This window comes from Cyclopterus lumpus, chromosome 24 (genome assembly GCF_009769545.1).
Source record: "Cyclopterus lumpus isolate fCycLum1 chromosome 24, fCycLum1.pri, whole genome shotgun sequence".
Taxonomy (NCBI): Eukaryota; Metazoa; Chordata; class Actinopteri; order Perciformes; family Cyclopteridae; genus Cyclopterus; species Cyclopterus lumpus.
This window is the reverse complement of record NC_046989.1, coordinates 9,712,580-9,728,805: the sequence shown is the minus strand read 5'-3', so window position 1 is coordinate 9,728,805 and position 16,226 is coordinate 9,712,580. Positions and strand designations below refer to the sequence as shown.

The 16,226-nt window shown below is 39.3% G+C and overlaps 1 protein-coding gene across 1 annotated transcript; it reads right to left on the bottom strand.

Annotated features, from left to right (window-relative positions):
* Nucleotides 1-250: 250 nt before the first annotated feature.
* Nucleotides 251-16,166, bottom strand: tagapb (T cell activation RhoGTPase activating protein b). The gene is made up of 14 exons (XM_034527531.1): nucleotides 16,056-16,166; nucleotides 15,403-15,488; nucleotides 10,527-10,697; nucleotides 8,244-8,408; nucleotides 6,392-6,433; nucleotides 5,818-5,902; nucleotides 5,660-5,713; nucleotides 5,276-5,339; nucleotides 4,853-5,004; nucleotides 4,322-4,483; nucleotides 3,674-3,783; nucleotides 3,115-3,301; nucleotides 2,790-2,871; nucleotides 251-1,972 (listed from the first exon to the last, which is right to left on the bottom strand). Exons 1-14 carry the CDS (start codon nucleotides 16,128-16,130, stop codon nucleotides 813-815), a joined length of 2,595 nt encoding a protein of 864 aa, XP_034383422.1. The 5' UTR covers nucleotides 16,131-16,166; the 3' UTR covers nucleotides 251-812.
* Between the last annotated feature and the right edge of the window lie 60 nt (nucleotides 16,167-16,226).

The window sequence follows — 16,226 nt, the reverse complement described above, 5'->3', positions numbered from 1 at the left end:
CTCATTATTTCCGCCGCTAATAATTTAACTGGAGAGCTTTTCAGGACTTCAGCATCCATTCATAACACAAGCTTTCTAAAAGGTCTTGTAGAAACAGTAAAAGAAGACTTTTTTTTAACTTTTCTTTTCTTTTATTGTGTTATTTTTCTTCCATTTGACCAAACAACAATTTCAATGGCATGACTCTGGAAGACCCATGGACAAATATTACACATCTATATACATCTAATTTTATTTACAAAGCATAGTCTATCACAAGAAATGTGCTTTAATGTAGTGAAAGAAAAAGACTATGTAAGGTGAAAAGGATTTACAAAAAGCAACAAAAAAACACATCACATACAACTTCAAACAAAAAATCAAAACTCATAGCATATTCGATCCACAGTGAACTGTGTTTTCATAGCTTCATTGCGATAGATATCTATCATGATAACTACGTATCTTTTAAATGTTGTACTCTAAATAGTACTACTGAGAAAGTGCTGCCGTAGAGGCGGCACATAGCTGACATTCATTCAAAGTGAAACAGTGAAAAATGAATAGATTGGACTTCAAGTAAGTATACAACCAAAGCTGCTCAGTGGGCACAGCTTCAAAAGGAAAGAAGTAATGGAAGAAAAAGCTGCTGTTATGAAGCCTTGCAATTAAAAGAAAACATATGAATGTCTCTGTATTAATGAAAATAAAAGAAGCTTGTCAAGTTTCTAACTCGCAGTTTAAAAACTGGTTCTTAGGCTTTGCCCACGATATTTAACTAAAAAAACGTTTGTATACTTAAAATCTGTACTGTAAAAAAGTTCCCAAGTCAATCAAACATAAGACTCCTTGGCGTAAGAATAATCCTCGAACACAGGCTGGCTACATCTCCGTGACGCGACCTCACGATGACCTGCAGACACAGACTCGGACATAGCTCTCTGGCGGAAAGGCTGCCGCTGATCAACATCGTTGGTTTTGTCCTGTGCTGCTTGAGCAAAGCACTCTCTGTACTGATTGACTGAACAGGTAGGTGGGAGGTCATAATTTACAGACGATGGACGGGACCTTCTCTCCAGCTGTATGGCATCGTGTACAGTCATCGATCCGTACTGCGGAGGAGGACCCGTGTTCTGCACTGCCTGCTTGTATGAGGGAGGCCTGCAGGGCAGCTTGCTGTCCACCTGTTTGAACACTTCAATGGCCGAATGAGGGCGTGGTTTACGCAGGAACTCAGCTGGTGGATCTGCTTCACTCTGAGAGTCCTCCTGGAGAGTTTCACAAGGGAAGGCATTTTCCTTCTGAGAGTCTTTCTTCACGCTGCTTCTGCTGAAGGCCCCTAAGCTCCTAGTCCTCATTAGGACTCTACTGACAACTCTCACGGACTGTGAACGCCTCCTCTCCTCTGGATTCGGTTTGGCAATGTCCTGCTGAGCCTTTGCCTCCATTGAGGGCTGGTTGGAGGTGTTTGTTTTCCTGGGGCAGGATGGCGACCCCAGAGGGGAACTGGTGAAAACAGAGCCTTCAGATTGATTAGAGGCAGCACTCTCAAGGGAAGAGCACGAGCAGTTACCTGCCATGTTGGGCAGAGGATCCATGTTAGAGTTGCTTTTCAGTTTTGGAAAAGACAACACTTGTCTCACTCCACCTCGTTCTCTGAGCAAGAAGGAGTCGTCTGAGATTGGCTTCTTCAGAGGCTGCTCCTCAAAGTCCCTCCTCTCCACTGAGCAGTCGTCGTGGCTCCTGGAGTGACTGCACAGGCTCTCGAGGTCAGCTGAGAGGAGGACAATGGGCTCGGAGCAGCGGCGGTTAAATGCTGGCTTTGTGTTGAAGATGGCCTCAGCTGGCCAAGAGGAGGCGGTGAAACTGGAACTGAGAGAGGAAGATGATCCACTCTCTCCATGTGTGGAGGTGGTGCTCTCTCCTGCCTCTGCGTCTCCATCTGGGTCGGTGCTGTCATACGCAGAGTCATGATGCTGGGAGGACAGTGAGTCTGCAGAGTGGGAAACAAAGACATTAATAAGATCTCAAAATGTTAACCATAGTTATTCTCATTTACTCAGTTTGTGATGGTACCAATTAAATGTAACCTGAGTTAGGAACAGTGCAGACATTATGAGGGGGAAGGTGGGGTCAGAAAAGAGGATTATATCATTATATCTTTATATATTCATGTATTCATTTAATCATTTGATAAATGGAATTTGTTCTGAAAGAGAGCTATGGCCTTCCCATGGACCATTGTACTTTATTTAATCAATTTGTTGCAGGATTCATAAATAAAGATTGAATAGATACTTCAGAATTGATGATAGAAAAACATGTCCATGTGGTTGTCACAAATCATAAATGGAAATAATAATATCTCTATAAAAGGTGTTGTTTTTTTGTTGAGCAATATCTAAGCTTTGATAAACCGGGATTTTTTTTAAAGTGCGTTTTTTTAAAATTATGTAGACAATAATCACTTTATTCCTTGTTATGAATGAACTATGGTAGAGTTATATGCATTACATAGTTTAACCTGTAATATAATACATATGCAGCATGAGCCAACCTGTGCTACCAATGGAGGAAGCAAAATAGAATGCACCATTTGTTGTGTTTACTATTATTTTGTTAATTCCTCTCTTAATGTGCCATTGAAAAATGATTGTTCACTAAACCTATTAAGCTTTAAGATCATGGTTCAGTTGATAAATTAGGTCAAGGGAAGATCCCAATGGGAACCCTTTTCAGAAAGTCCAACCTCAAGTTCCCCACACCAATCATACAATAATAACAGAGACTTAAGTAATGTGCAAATGTACCTTCATCAATATCCAGCAAATGTAGGATGTTATCTCCAAGTATCTCACAATGCTCAATCAGGAACTGAGTTAGCTCTGTGATCTGAAATAAATCAGAAAAAGAGGTAAGAATTAACAACAATATGAAAATGAAAGCTGCAGTTCAGAACAGATACAGTCAGGACACAGTGCAGTGCTTCAATCGACCAAGGTAGTGGTTGTTTTATTAAAATGTACGTAAACAAACAGCTAAAAAAAGTTTATGAAACCGTGTGAGGTTTTCTGCATTGAGAAACGCTTCAAAGCACCAAAACCGAGAAAAGAAATTCATAACAAATCTCTCTACCTTCTTCATCTTTTCCTTCTGCTCATCCAGCGGGGTGCAGTCCAGCTGCAGCAGTGTGGGGGCGATACACACAGCCAAGTTGTAGGCATCCATCTTATTGACGTCAGCGTTTTGGAGGATGTGATAGAGGACGCAGACGAGATGCTGCAGGAGGAGTTTGTTGGATCCCGGGAGGTCGTCCACCACCCTATGGGCGGGGAGCAAAAGTAGGAAGGAAGAAGGAAAAGAGAACAGGAAGAAGACATTAGTTTGGCGCTCATTTTTTTCAATTTAATGTTTCTTCCATCTTTTAAACTGAAGACAGACTAAAAAGGAGAAGTGGTTTGTGTTCAGCCTACAGATGGAGCATATTGGAAATGTTCTGCTAAACTCCACTCAAAATACCCATCTCTGTACTCTTAACCACAAACGCAGTCATGAGAAGTCCAATAAATTTAATTTCATATGTAAAATTAATACATAAATAATTTATCAATTATAATAAACAAATACACGCTGGGGGTCACAGTTGCTGGTAAAGGGCACTCTCTGGACTCATTAGCAGGTATTGATTGCTTACTTCTTGATTTCCAGAGATCTCTGCTGGGTGTCTTCATTGTCCAGAGCCGCCATCCACTTGTCATAAAGTTCAGACACCAGCAGGCTGCCGGGAAGTTCCTTCAGAAAACTCTGCAACACACAAAAGAGGGAGTCGATGATGAGACACAGGTGTGCCATTCAAACTCAACTGGTGCTTGTCTTCAGGATCGGATGATGATGGGCAGAACAAAAATAACATAAAGTCAGCAAATAGGGGGCCTCACATTGTACATACTGAGTTACTATAATGTGTATTATACTGTAGCAGATTAAATATCATAAAACACGTGGTACATTGGTGGAGAGTATGTAAGGGTACTTTACTCAAGTATTTCCATGTTGTGCTACTTTCTACTTTCGCAGCTGCAATACTAAAGTAATGCTTACACATAAATGCATAATAAATACTTTTGGGAGCAGTATAGTAGTTGTAGCAGTAGCAGTAGCTGTGGTTGAGGTTGTCACTTATAACAACATAGGATCAGGTGAAATGTAGTTTAATTAACGCTTATGGTGTAGCAAGTACTGTAGCAGTAGTGGTTATATATATACAAGTATGTTGTATAAAAGTAATATTTATAGGAGTATTAATTGTATAATGTAAAATGGTAACAGTCTGGTAATTTACTTTCAGCAAGCCGACGAGCAGAACGACCGGCTGGACCTCCATGTCCACCTCCAGGCCGTTGTTCAGCTGCTCTCGGATGTCCCGCATGTTCTTGTTATTGCATGGTTTCCTAAACACTCCCTCTGTGGATGGCCCTCTCTTCCTCAGCAACACCAGCGCCTCCTGGTGAAAGGACGGGGACGGAGGGGAGGAGAGACGTGAGATGACCATATCATAGTGAAGACAGAAACAAGCTGTATGTGTTGAGTGCAATTATGGGCTGAGACTAATCAATGAGCAGTTTCCTGCTGTCAAAGAGCTGTCAAAGTTCAGCTAAGATGATTGATTATTAGTTATGATATAACTTATATTCAGCCTTGAGTAGTTATATTCCTTAAAACAACATGGACATCTCTCCAAAGTGCTGACATAATTTCTAACAACCAAGAAACAAATGTGTTCTGGATCAGTTCAGCTCTTCGTCTTGAAGACCAACTTGACTGGAGAGAGGAAGTGATGAGATCTGACATTTAAAGTCGAGAATCAACTTACTGTGACTGGTTTGGGAAGTGAACGTTCATCTGGGCATATTTTACAGAGGGGCTGTCCAAACAGCTGAGTCTTGGTATCAGTATCTGATCGGTGTGCTTTGTTGATGAAGCTAGAGCCCTTCCTGAGCCTCTTCACCAGGTTCCACTTGGTTTCTGGTGGAAGCAGAAATGTTTTATTCAACATGTTATATTAAACGTACAGATTGAGTCATTTATTTACGTCTTCACAACAATTCAAAAGTAGTGCAACACAGTAAAAAAAAAAACGATATGCAAGATTGTATGCGCTGTGTACAATCAACAGTTTTCTTCGCTTAGATTTCCCTTTTCTGTCTTTGCGGTCGTCCTCTGTGGTCTCATCTCTACACACATATCACTATTTATGAACCCCTCCCTCCATCAAAACTGTCACTTTCAAACTCACCAATGGGATGCTTGTCCTCCTGGTTATTCAACTGCTTTGACACAGCGCATATCTTTGCATCGCCCTGGTAACAAAAACATTTAAAAAAAGGATGTGGTGATGAGTATGCAAGAGGAACATCATGCAAATAGGACAGAAGGGAGGAGGGTGTTGTCTGTCGCCCAGCACCACACACCCTCGCTATTCATGCCGACTAACACATGAGTGAGAGTGAAGAAATCATATGACAAAAGACACTTATAGAAGCCAGCAACCAATCACATTAAACCTTTTTACATCCCTTTGGAATTATGATTCAGATGTATTTCTTTGCCTCTTTCACAAACAGGTTTTTCAGGGATGCCTTTAATCTCAAGAAGCCAGTAAAATGCTTTTTTTACTTACATCAAGTGGAAACTCAATTAATTGTTCCATTCCACCTCCTGTTAGAGTTTTAGTCTAAAGGAAAAGAGAGACAGAGAGAGATTATTTACTAAAAAGCTCTTTTTTAAAAACATTTTGGTTCCTAATGGACATGGCAGAGCGAGCAGTGAGAGACTCACCGTGATGCTGCTACTCAAAACCTTCATGAGGACGTCTGGAGGGGAAGAAGCACAACCAGCTCTCGCTTTTGCGTCTTTAATTTTTCTGTAAAAAGATACTCATACATTTACAATTTGCAACAAACTCTTTTAGTATTCACATTTTTTAGTCCATATTTTTTTTTTAACTTAACCTAAACACACAAAATCTCTCTTATTTGATGTGTTTGTGTCTCAAATCGTATGGTGGATCATTATAATGCTAAGTCGTTCTTTATTTTTTTTTTTTTTAGTATTAGGGACGAAGTGAACACTGCTCTTCATTATTTATCCTGCTGGAGTCGACACCACATTAACTGAAAATATTTTTTGTTAAAGCATTTTTCTAAATTCAATTGAAACATACTCATCTGTATTGATTTAGCTGATCATTTGATGCATGTAGCAATATTATGTTGTCAACATTGATCAACATGGCTGTACATTGTAGCGTGAGTACCTTCCAACTGTTATTAATTATTAGAATTAAAAGGCTATTGAGTTGAATGCATATTGATTATTAAATGAATAAGCCGTGAATAATGTTTTTTCTTACCTGTGAAGAATATCTAACCATCGTTCTTTCACCTCAGGCGAGCTGTGGGCAAAATAACAGCATGGTATGAGTTACTCATCCACAGAGAGAATCAAACCAGCAGATACAGTGGGAGGAATGAGGCAAAGTGTGCACCCGCAGCGACTGGTGGAAACAGTAACACAGTCATGGGAACAGGAAGCAGCGTCACGGCAGCCCCCAACCAGACACCTTCCACTTCCTCCTAGATTTGGCTCGGCGTCCACGGGTGGAAACATGATGGCGGAACAGATCCGAGGGCCGACATGTGCACCTGAAGGCCATCACCTTTTGACAAGCTGTTATTCAGTGGGGCCTCATTCAGGCAGCTTGCAGTATCATATGGTTGTGTGCATATTGAGAAAGTGTCATATAGTTTCTCTTTCAGGATTAACTCCATGTGAGTGAGAAGGATACTTTCACACACTTTATCATACAAACCACAAAGTACAGAAAATAATTGAAAACTCAAATCCCACCAGGGAATTCATCAACATCTCGGAATACATAGCAAGTCTAACTTGACTACCAGACAAAAAGTATGACACCGTGTTTCTACTGCACTTCATCTTTATCGTAAAGGCCAGTATTTGTGGGTAAATCATCTGATGTTGAAAACATGAACACTGGTTTGCTGGGCAGCTCCGCACTTCCTATTTTGCAACCTCTTGTCTTGTGATGCTGCAAGGATGACTTTCTCTTTGTGACTTCCCTGTTTTCATGAAGGACACAAATCACATGACCATTTACTATATGTGTGAATATTCAGTGAACAGCTTCAAATTTAATTTATTTAATACTTGACAAAGAAAGATTGTCAAATAAGAAAAAGGAAGCCTGTGTTTGTGTGCTGTTCTAGCACATGTGAAAACAGTTTGATTTGAAGACAGTTAAAGGAATAGGTAAACATTAGGGAAGCACATAAATAAGCTTTCTTGCCAAGAGTTTCATGGTTTGATCTCTCAAGAGCCAGCCAGTTAGCTTAGCTTAGCACAACAACTGCAAATAGCCTAGCTTTGACTGAAGGTCACATAATCCAGCATCTCTAAAGCTCATTAATTAACATGTTACATCTTTTGAAAACCAGAAAGTTAGTGAGTAAGGCTTGCGATAGATTAAACTAATATGATTCCTTTAAATGTTTGGTTTTGCAAAATGTGTAAAACGTCCACAAAATGTAGCTATGCCATCATGCTCTAATCAAAATTAGGAACATTATATTCTTGCCATGTTTTTTCACAACTGTCACAATAAACATAGTAAGACAGGAGAGAAATAAACTATATACTGAAGGGACTGCTAGTCTTGTGAACTGGGAGGAGGAGCTCAAAGTGAATCAACACTTCACTTTAACAACAACGATAGGCGGAATAAAGACTATGCACACATTTATCTGCACTCTTGTTCTGTGTTTATAGAAGAGATTTTATCTCTGGTTATGTGATGTGAAGCCACAGGAAGTGCAGGTCTGCATTGCACATGAAGAACAAAAGATATGACACGTTAGTCATGTTTTAGTCAAAATAATCGTCTCCAATAATTACAAAAATTAAGATTGCGTGGGGTTTCGGCCCTTTCCTCCCTGCCCTACTAATACATGCACTTCCCTGAATAATTTAAAGAGATATCTAATTTCTTATTCACTTTTGGAGTAAAGGATTACATTCAAGAGGAGGATTAGGGTGTAACAGGAAGAATAGCAATAAACTGAAGATCCTCACGACCGAACATTGGCATTATCAGGCTTGTGCATGTGTATTCTGGCATGCATGCACATGTGAACCAAATCACTCAACACAAGGCTGTTTGTATGCGAGTCAACGTGTCTGCTCACCAAAAACACACCAAACAAACAGTGAGATCCCAGGCCAGGAGGACTGTCACTCTGAGGTCAATATCCCCCGTCGTCCCCTCCTCTTCCTCCGCTTCATCTTCAAACCCACAAAGCCAGACGTCCTCGAGGCTCACTCGGTGCTTCAGGCGGTAGCTGCTCATCGACCTGTTCAAACAAAAGCAGAAACAAAAGGCGAAAGCCATCTAAATAATCTTTCTATTTCCATTTCATAAGGTTGGAATGCAGGTTTCAGTTCCATGCATGTATTTCCCAGTGACAGATTATTTGTTGTACTTCTACAATCAATTTTGGAATGCAGTGATACAAAGAGTCTGAAATTAATATATGAATTAATATATTAATATCAATATAAGATTGAATGAAGAGATGAATTTAGAACATGAACACTTCACAAGGTCTTTTGAAAAGCTTCAAAAGTGGTTTCTAAACAGCTTCCACTAAAGATGCCTCGTAAATGATTAGAGGGGAATCATTCCCGCTCGGATATTCCCGTTGACCTCAACGTGTTTGCAGCTGACTGGATCCTGGAGCGGCAATAGATGGAGCGGATGTGCAACCAACCGGAGGTTATATAAAATGATTGATGCTAGAATGGATGGTCCGCAGGCGCGCTGGTCCGATTCTGGGAACGTTTCCTCTTCCAATTCCCTGATCATCATGCTATTCTAACCCTAACCATTCGTCCCTCCAGAGCGTTCATTCTAGCTCCAGTAGAAAGGATGTGAGAAATAAACACAGACAGAGTAAAACACTGGGGGGTCGAGGGGGAAATATGAATTGAAGGCCCCCACTGACCCACTGTGCATTGTTTATGTGAACAGTCGCCTGCGAGAGCATCATTTACACAGCAGATTGAAGATCGATCTGTTATATTGTATTTTATAATATGACCTGGCACACAGTTTTCTGAATGAATTGCTGTGATCACCGCCAGCATAATATTAAAGCCTAATAAACAAAGGTACAAGGGAGAGGTGTTGTTTCATATTTATTGGACAGACATGAGAATGGTTTCAATCTTGGCATCTAAATCTCAGCAAGAAAACAGGATATATTTTTAGTTTGAATTATTCTTTAAAGATCGTTATCAGTTGATTTGATGATTTGAAGATGCTCAATTTATCAACTGTAAATAATCAAGGTTATTTCAGACTTCAGAAAGCTCCCTCAAGTGGCACAGAAGGCGTTAAGCGTCTTTGAGTGTCTACAAAAGCGCTATATCAATTTGAAGTATTATAATTATTATGTTTTCAAAGGTACTCCACATTACTGGTAAACTGAACTTGATGTGTAAAAACAGGGAAGTACCTTCAAGAAAATTAACCCTTTTACTACCATACTCTCTCAGTAATGATTGCTCATACATATATAAGAGTATTTTAACTCTATATCCAGTATATATATATATATATAGACTTAAAAGACTCCCCAGTCTGTTTACGATATCTTACTGTAGTCCAAGCTGTGCTTACCTACTGGAACAGTAGGCAGGTTGTGGTACACAGATGAGTGTGATTGTCCTCCCACTCAAGAGCTACAAAGCTTCCACCGGCTTTGACGAACAGCTCTAATCTGACCAAGATGAGCAACAATTTAAAGCTTGTTTATTTGAATTTGTTCAGTTTAATTGTCTAGAAAGCTGCACGATCAGATCCTGTTGATTTCATGCAACAGGAACAAAGTACAGGGAGGTTTGCTTTGTAATTATTGTCATAATAATAGCACAGAAGTGAACAAAATGTATACTTCTCACAATGTCCAGATTCGCCTCACTTCACTCTTGATATTAGATGTAAGATATTGTCACTTGTCAGACTAATGAAGCAACATTTATGACTGGAAGTACCTTACTTACATTTAATGTTTGTCAGAACTTAAGCTGAATATATGTTGAAATTAGTTTTTTTGAGTAGAACATATTTGTTCCCCGTCATGTGACTCCACTAAGAGGGAACCACCATGCTTTCTTCTATTTATCTCAAGTCAGAGTGACTAAACACAGTTGTGTGCGCTGGGAGATTCCCTAACAGTCCGAGTATGCAGACCAAAACTACACATTTAGTTTTTACTTCCTCTTTCAGTCTCCCATTCCAACTGTAAAACAATGTGATTAAATACCACGTCAGCTGTAATTCCTAACAATTTTTATTTATTTTCTATCTGTTGAGTCAGTTTCCAAGTATCAGCTTTTTGTTCCGTGGAAACTTAATAGATTTTCTTTGAAACCTTTCTGGGATGTACATCAATATCTACCCTTCTTACTTGAGTTTAGCAAAGACAAGAACATCGCTGAAGAGGAACAGGTGTCTCTCGTTGGTCCTCGAGCCCTCTGTGACCTGAATACACTCGTCCAGCAGCAGCTCTCCATTCTCACTTGTGAGGCCGAGGACAAATGGACTCTGCTCCACTGAGACCCAACAGGAAGCCTCCTCTCTGAGGGAAAAGGACACACAAGAGGTAGATGAAAGGGACAACCCAAGTCTAAATGTGGTCATTTTGTTTCTGGATTACTTTTAAATTGTTTGCAACGTTCTCCAACCTATTGTGGCAGATGCCATTGGATTATCTGAAACATTTATTGTCACCAATCTCAAACTGTGTTTTTATTTCATTTTTCATTCTAAAAATGTTTTGGTGGATTTTAATGGAAAAACAATGACACAAAACATCCCAGAAGTCTGCATTTGATGGGAAACCACCAACTATACAATAATCTGTGCTTGGTTGACAGAAGAGGTATTTAATTATTAACCAACCTTTAAACTACTATAGGACTACTATACACTTTACTTTACCACCCAACAATCAGCAAAGAAAAACAACAAAGTTAGGTTGTTCTTTGGTGGCTGAAGAGTGACCTAAAGGAAAAATATATATCGCTGACTCTAGTCTCTCTAGTCTCCAACACTGTAATCCTTCACCAAATATCACAGCGAGCATGGAATTAGGCTTTAATTTGATGAAAAATGTCAGATCTGTGTGTAAAGGATTTTCACCTTAACAGATCAGTATGATGTCAATAACCTAATATTATTTCATTATAGACTTCTTAGACTAAGGCACTTGTATTAACCCACTGATTTGCTGGAGCGGAAACAAGGAGGGACTTTGGATCATATATATACCTCTCATCTCACATGATATTTTACACCATACTGTTTACAGCCTGACTAAAGTATTTGATATCTAATATAGAAGAAACTGTAATAATAATGTGCTCCAAATCCACAAACAATTAAGTCTAGGTGAACAAACACAAGCAGTAAGAGTTGTTTCTTCTAAAGGATTATGATAATGATGTTGGCCATCACTTCTCCCACTGACTCTGGGTTCAGGGCAGAAATTCAAATTGTTGCAGCACAGGTACTTTCCCTGTTACCCTTCTGGCCCACTGAAGATGACACATAAAATACCAGCAAATAAAACCACTACAAGCTCCAACTGGTGGTTAACAGAAAACAACAAAATCTAATTTAAGTAGTTATAAAAGGCACTAATAACCATTACGCTGCTATGTAATTCAACATTGGTTAAAATTTAAATAATAATTCAACATTTTGGAATAAATACTTTAACAGACCACTTTCACATCTGTCCGATAAATGTGAAGACAGCCAGGAGATGCTACCGTTAGCTTAGCTTAATGGCTCACCTTGTTCTGTCCAAAGGTATAAAAAGTGTAAAAGATAAATACAACAAGGGTTAAAAAGTGCAAGTGTTTTGCTAGCTGCTTCGCTGGCTGTATGCTCAGATTCAACGGACAGTTATGTGTCATCTATCTTCTCCTCTAACTCTCTGCAAGAAAACAAACTAACTGACAACATATTACTTGAATGTAACCAACATTCATATTCTAATTGCAAGGCTTTAATGTCTAAAATGTACAATAAGACATTCAGTTATCTGCACTACATCCTTGATGTGAATAATCTTATAATATTGTAGGGGAAACTATTTTGACATTCTCCTTCATAACCCACAAACTACTTGAAAAACACCAGTCATGATTTGATTTAAGTATTGTCTATATGTGCACAAATTAATAACACAATATATATATATTTTCCCATATAGACTTTTAAATTAAATGTAATACAAGAAGTCAATTGGCCCCTTGGTGGGAAAACAATTAAATTGATTGTACTGCAACTTATTTGTAGTGTCTGATGTATTATATGTGTGTAGTATGTGTGTTTGGTTGTGTTTTGTGTTTATGTGAAACAGTGCATATCTTGGAACCCACGGCACATTTCAGAAAATATTCTGATAATAAAATGAAACAAATCAAATATTTAACTAAATGCACAGCTTTCCCTAACGTATATTGTATTATGATGACGTCAGTGGTAGTCCCACTACAGTGATACCATCGCCCACAAAGTCGCCTGCCTCCAGGAAATGTGTCTGTGTGTTGAGTGGGATGCGTCTGACATTTCTCTTCTTTGCTATGATTGACTGGATGCTCCGGGGGTCTTTGTGTGAACATTGTGATAACAAAATACAAAAGGTTAGAGTTAAACTTCAGACACAGAAGAGGAGGTGATAACACAATAAATGGATGACATTTACAGAGTGCCTTTGTACCACACAGAACCTGACTAAACAAGACACAAACAAATCTATGTTACAAAGCCAAAAGATCAAACCTCAAGAAAGCATGTTAACAAGAGCCTTGAAGCAAGTGCTCTTTCAATGACATCAGCCCATCAGACCTTAAAAATATGAAATCAGCTTGGATCCTGGATTTTAGAAAAGCAGAGGTCGTGAGTCAGAGTCTCCTCCACCCTCCATACTACCTGACAATAAAATAACAAGGACTATTCATAAAAAAATATATTATTTGGACTTCTCTGCTGTTATAACATTAAAGATGGAGATCTAAATTTCAAACCTCTCTCAACAATAGGAACAATTACTCAAATTATAATATATTATGTGTTAACGATGGAATCAGCTATTGAAATACAATTCCCAGGTTGCAAAAGTACCATATTCCAACAGGACAACCTCAGTGTTGTCAATAACTACAGAACTCAATACGTTTTTAGACTTTTGTGAACTCCAACCTTGAGAAAACAGAATTGTTAATTTGGAACATAAACCCATCCCTTCATAAGACAATAAGCAATACACAAACATTGTCTTAGAGGCATCTTTTCTTTTGCCCCACAGAAAATCTCATTGTTCAAAATAAACCTCAGTGGGTGAACATTTCTTTTATCGTAATAGAAACAGATGGAAGGTCAGTGTTCAAGACAACATTAAAATTAATAAAAAGAAAAGCTGACCCTCCAAATTCAAACTAACCCAAACAAGGCACAGTTTCAGTGGACACCTCAGTACATACTTACTTTCTGGCATAAGTTTTGCCCTCAAGTTACTCTTTGTTTGAAAAATGTGTGAAGATAAAACTCAAACACCCTCTCCACTCCCCAGAAGTGTGTACAACGTTTGTAATTCACCTCCTACCTCAGTAGAATCCTCACAATATCACAATAAGGTTGGGACTTCCCATCGGGTACCAAACATATCAACACTAAACACAAGATGATGAAAAGAAATGTTTTCAAAACATATATACAGTATATTTCAGTGACACATTATTGTTATTTTTACAGCTTTTCTTTTTTTTCACAATCTTTTGATTAGGTTTTCTCGAAATAATTATTTGAAATAGATAGATTAGTTTCAGGCAGGTCTGGTCCTCAGCCTGGTTGTGAGTGAAGGGGAAGGAGTTTCTGCGGGTTACTGTTTCAAAAGCCCGCTCTGTAAATCCCCCAGAGGGACATCTGTGTTTGTGGCCCAAACCGAGTGGGCTGTGTGGCCTACAGGGTGAAATCAAGGTGACATCATGACTGTTTCTGTTCCACACGTGGTGGGCACATGGATCAGAGGGGAACATAAGTTTCTTTGTACGGTATGTCATGTGCTCGATTTGAGATCATATTCCTATGTGCTGCCATCTATAGGCCGGAGGTAGCAGTGAAGGAAACAGTCATCAGATAGCTGTACTGTTCACGGTACAGAACCTTTTGTCTTGTAATCGGGAGTCTCTCAGGCGTGTGATTTTCACACGACATGACTGACCTGCCCATGGGGTCAAACACGACAAGAGCAGTAGCGCTCGATCACGGATGTGCGAGCTCCGAGTCAATGTGGATTTGCTTCAGATCTGGGACTTTTGTCAGGAAGCTCCAAACACTGTCAGCGAGTGGGAAATCAGGGCTAGAGTCATGTCGTCTGAAAAAAGGCAAAACATCAAACTTTGCAACTGATCATTTAATTGGATTTGTGTGTGCAAACTCCTTTCTCCTTTTCTAAATTATTTAACGAAATATTCCCAAATGCTCAATTCGTCAGTGTCAAATAAAGGACATTTCCCAAAGGTAAACCCCCTCTAAAGCAGTGGTTTCCAAGCATTGATGTTTGAGACCCTTTAGAGAAAACTAACAGCCCCTTTACAAAGGGAACATATCTTTGTGAGGTCTTGGGGCAAAGAGTGATATCTTTCCTTCTTAGATTAATATGTTGAGTATTGGCCTGCAGCGATAAAACTACCCAGTGTTTCACAAGTTAATAGAAAATAGCAAAGACAAGTAAACATGTGGAGATCACTCGACCACTAAAGTTAGAAACGTTTCTTAATACATTGTGAAGGAATAGTCTTGTTGTAACAGACGAGACCTGCTGTGAACACCTGCTTCATAATAATGTCATATTTACTATGAGTGTCAATACCTGCTGTGTGCAGATTAGAAGTAAACGTTGATTGCAAGTACCGAAACAACTGCAGATAAAAGTTTAAACAATGTACAGCTTTGGTGGGAAATTGTTCATTTGGTTATTGCACGATCTTCCTTGTCCATGTCCTTATGGTGCAGGTTTGACCTTTGACCTTTCTGATGTTATTAAAGCTAAAATCTCATGTTTTTTTGTTCTTTTTGCTGCTGTAACTAAAAACCAGATCCTGACTCTCAATGGGATCCTCATTGGTTTAATTTGAAGTCAATCAATAAACCAATCCAGTTACACAATCACTACTTTTGAAGATTGTGATTGTGCTTGCCACTCTTTGTTAGGAGTGCATGAATAATTACCACATATGTTCAGCACATGTTCAAAGCAATAATGCTCACACCTGATAGGAGTCCATGGCATCCCTAACGCCTTCCCAAAGACCAGAGATGGAGCCGAGCGCCGTCTCTGAGCCAAGTGTCTGAGGTGCTGTAACAAAACAGAAGAATTTAAATAGTGATACAATTTGTATATACATGTATCAATGTACGTATCAAGCCTTTCTTTTATTGATTTCATTAATGTATGGTTCAAACTCTACTTAGAATATGTATCTTAGAGTAATCTTTACACTCCAACTAGCTGTATATTATCAGTTTTGAGGTATTTGACGACCTTTTTTCTCATGCAGTTGTCTCTACAGTGTAGGTGAAACATTTACAAACCAGGTAATTGAACTTTGGAAAAACAAGTTTACAGTAACATGTGTTTTTCCCCCCAGATTCTTCCACGTGTAAAGCAGATAAAAGATTGATGTACTGGTCTTAATACTCACAGGCTACATGTGTATGTTGAAGATAATGGTTTGTATCACAAAAGCTCAGAGCATCTGCCAATCCACCTCCTGATACAGCCTTCAATTCTCTCCCACACAGAAACTGATGAACAACATGCTGATGTAATTGTGAGCTTCATGAGGCACTGAATCACACGCAGCGGTCATCACCAACAATATCTTTTTCACCTTTGCCCTTGGATTGGCTGATCAATACTCACAGGATGTAGAGAAGCTGCAGCATCATCATAGCTTCCTCTCCTCAAGGCTGCAACTCCATAATCTGGGGAGTCCATTCTGGTTTCTCCGAGCAAGTCCTCCACCGCCTGCTGTCCTGTACTGTTAGTTTGTGTGTCTGCATGTAGAGGAGAAGCAGTTCGAGGGCTCTGCTG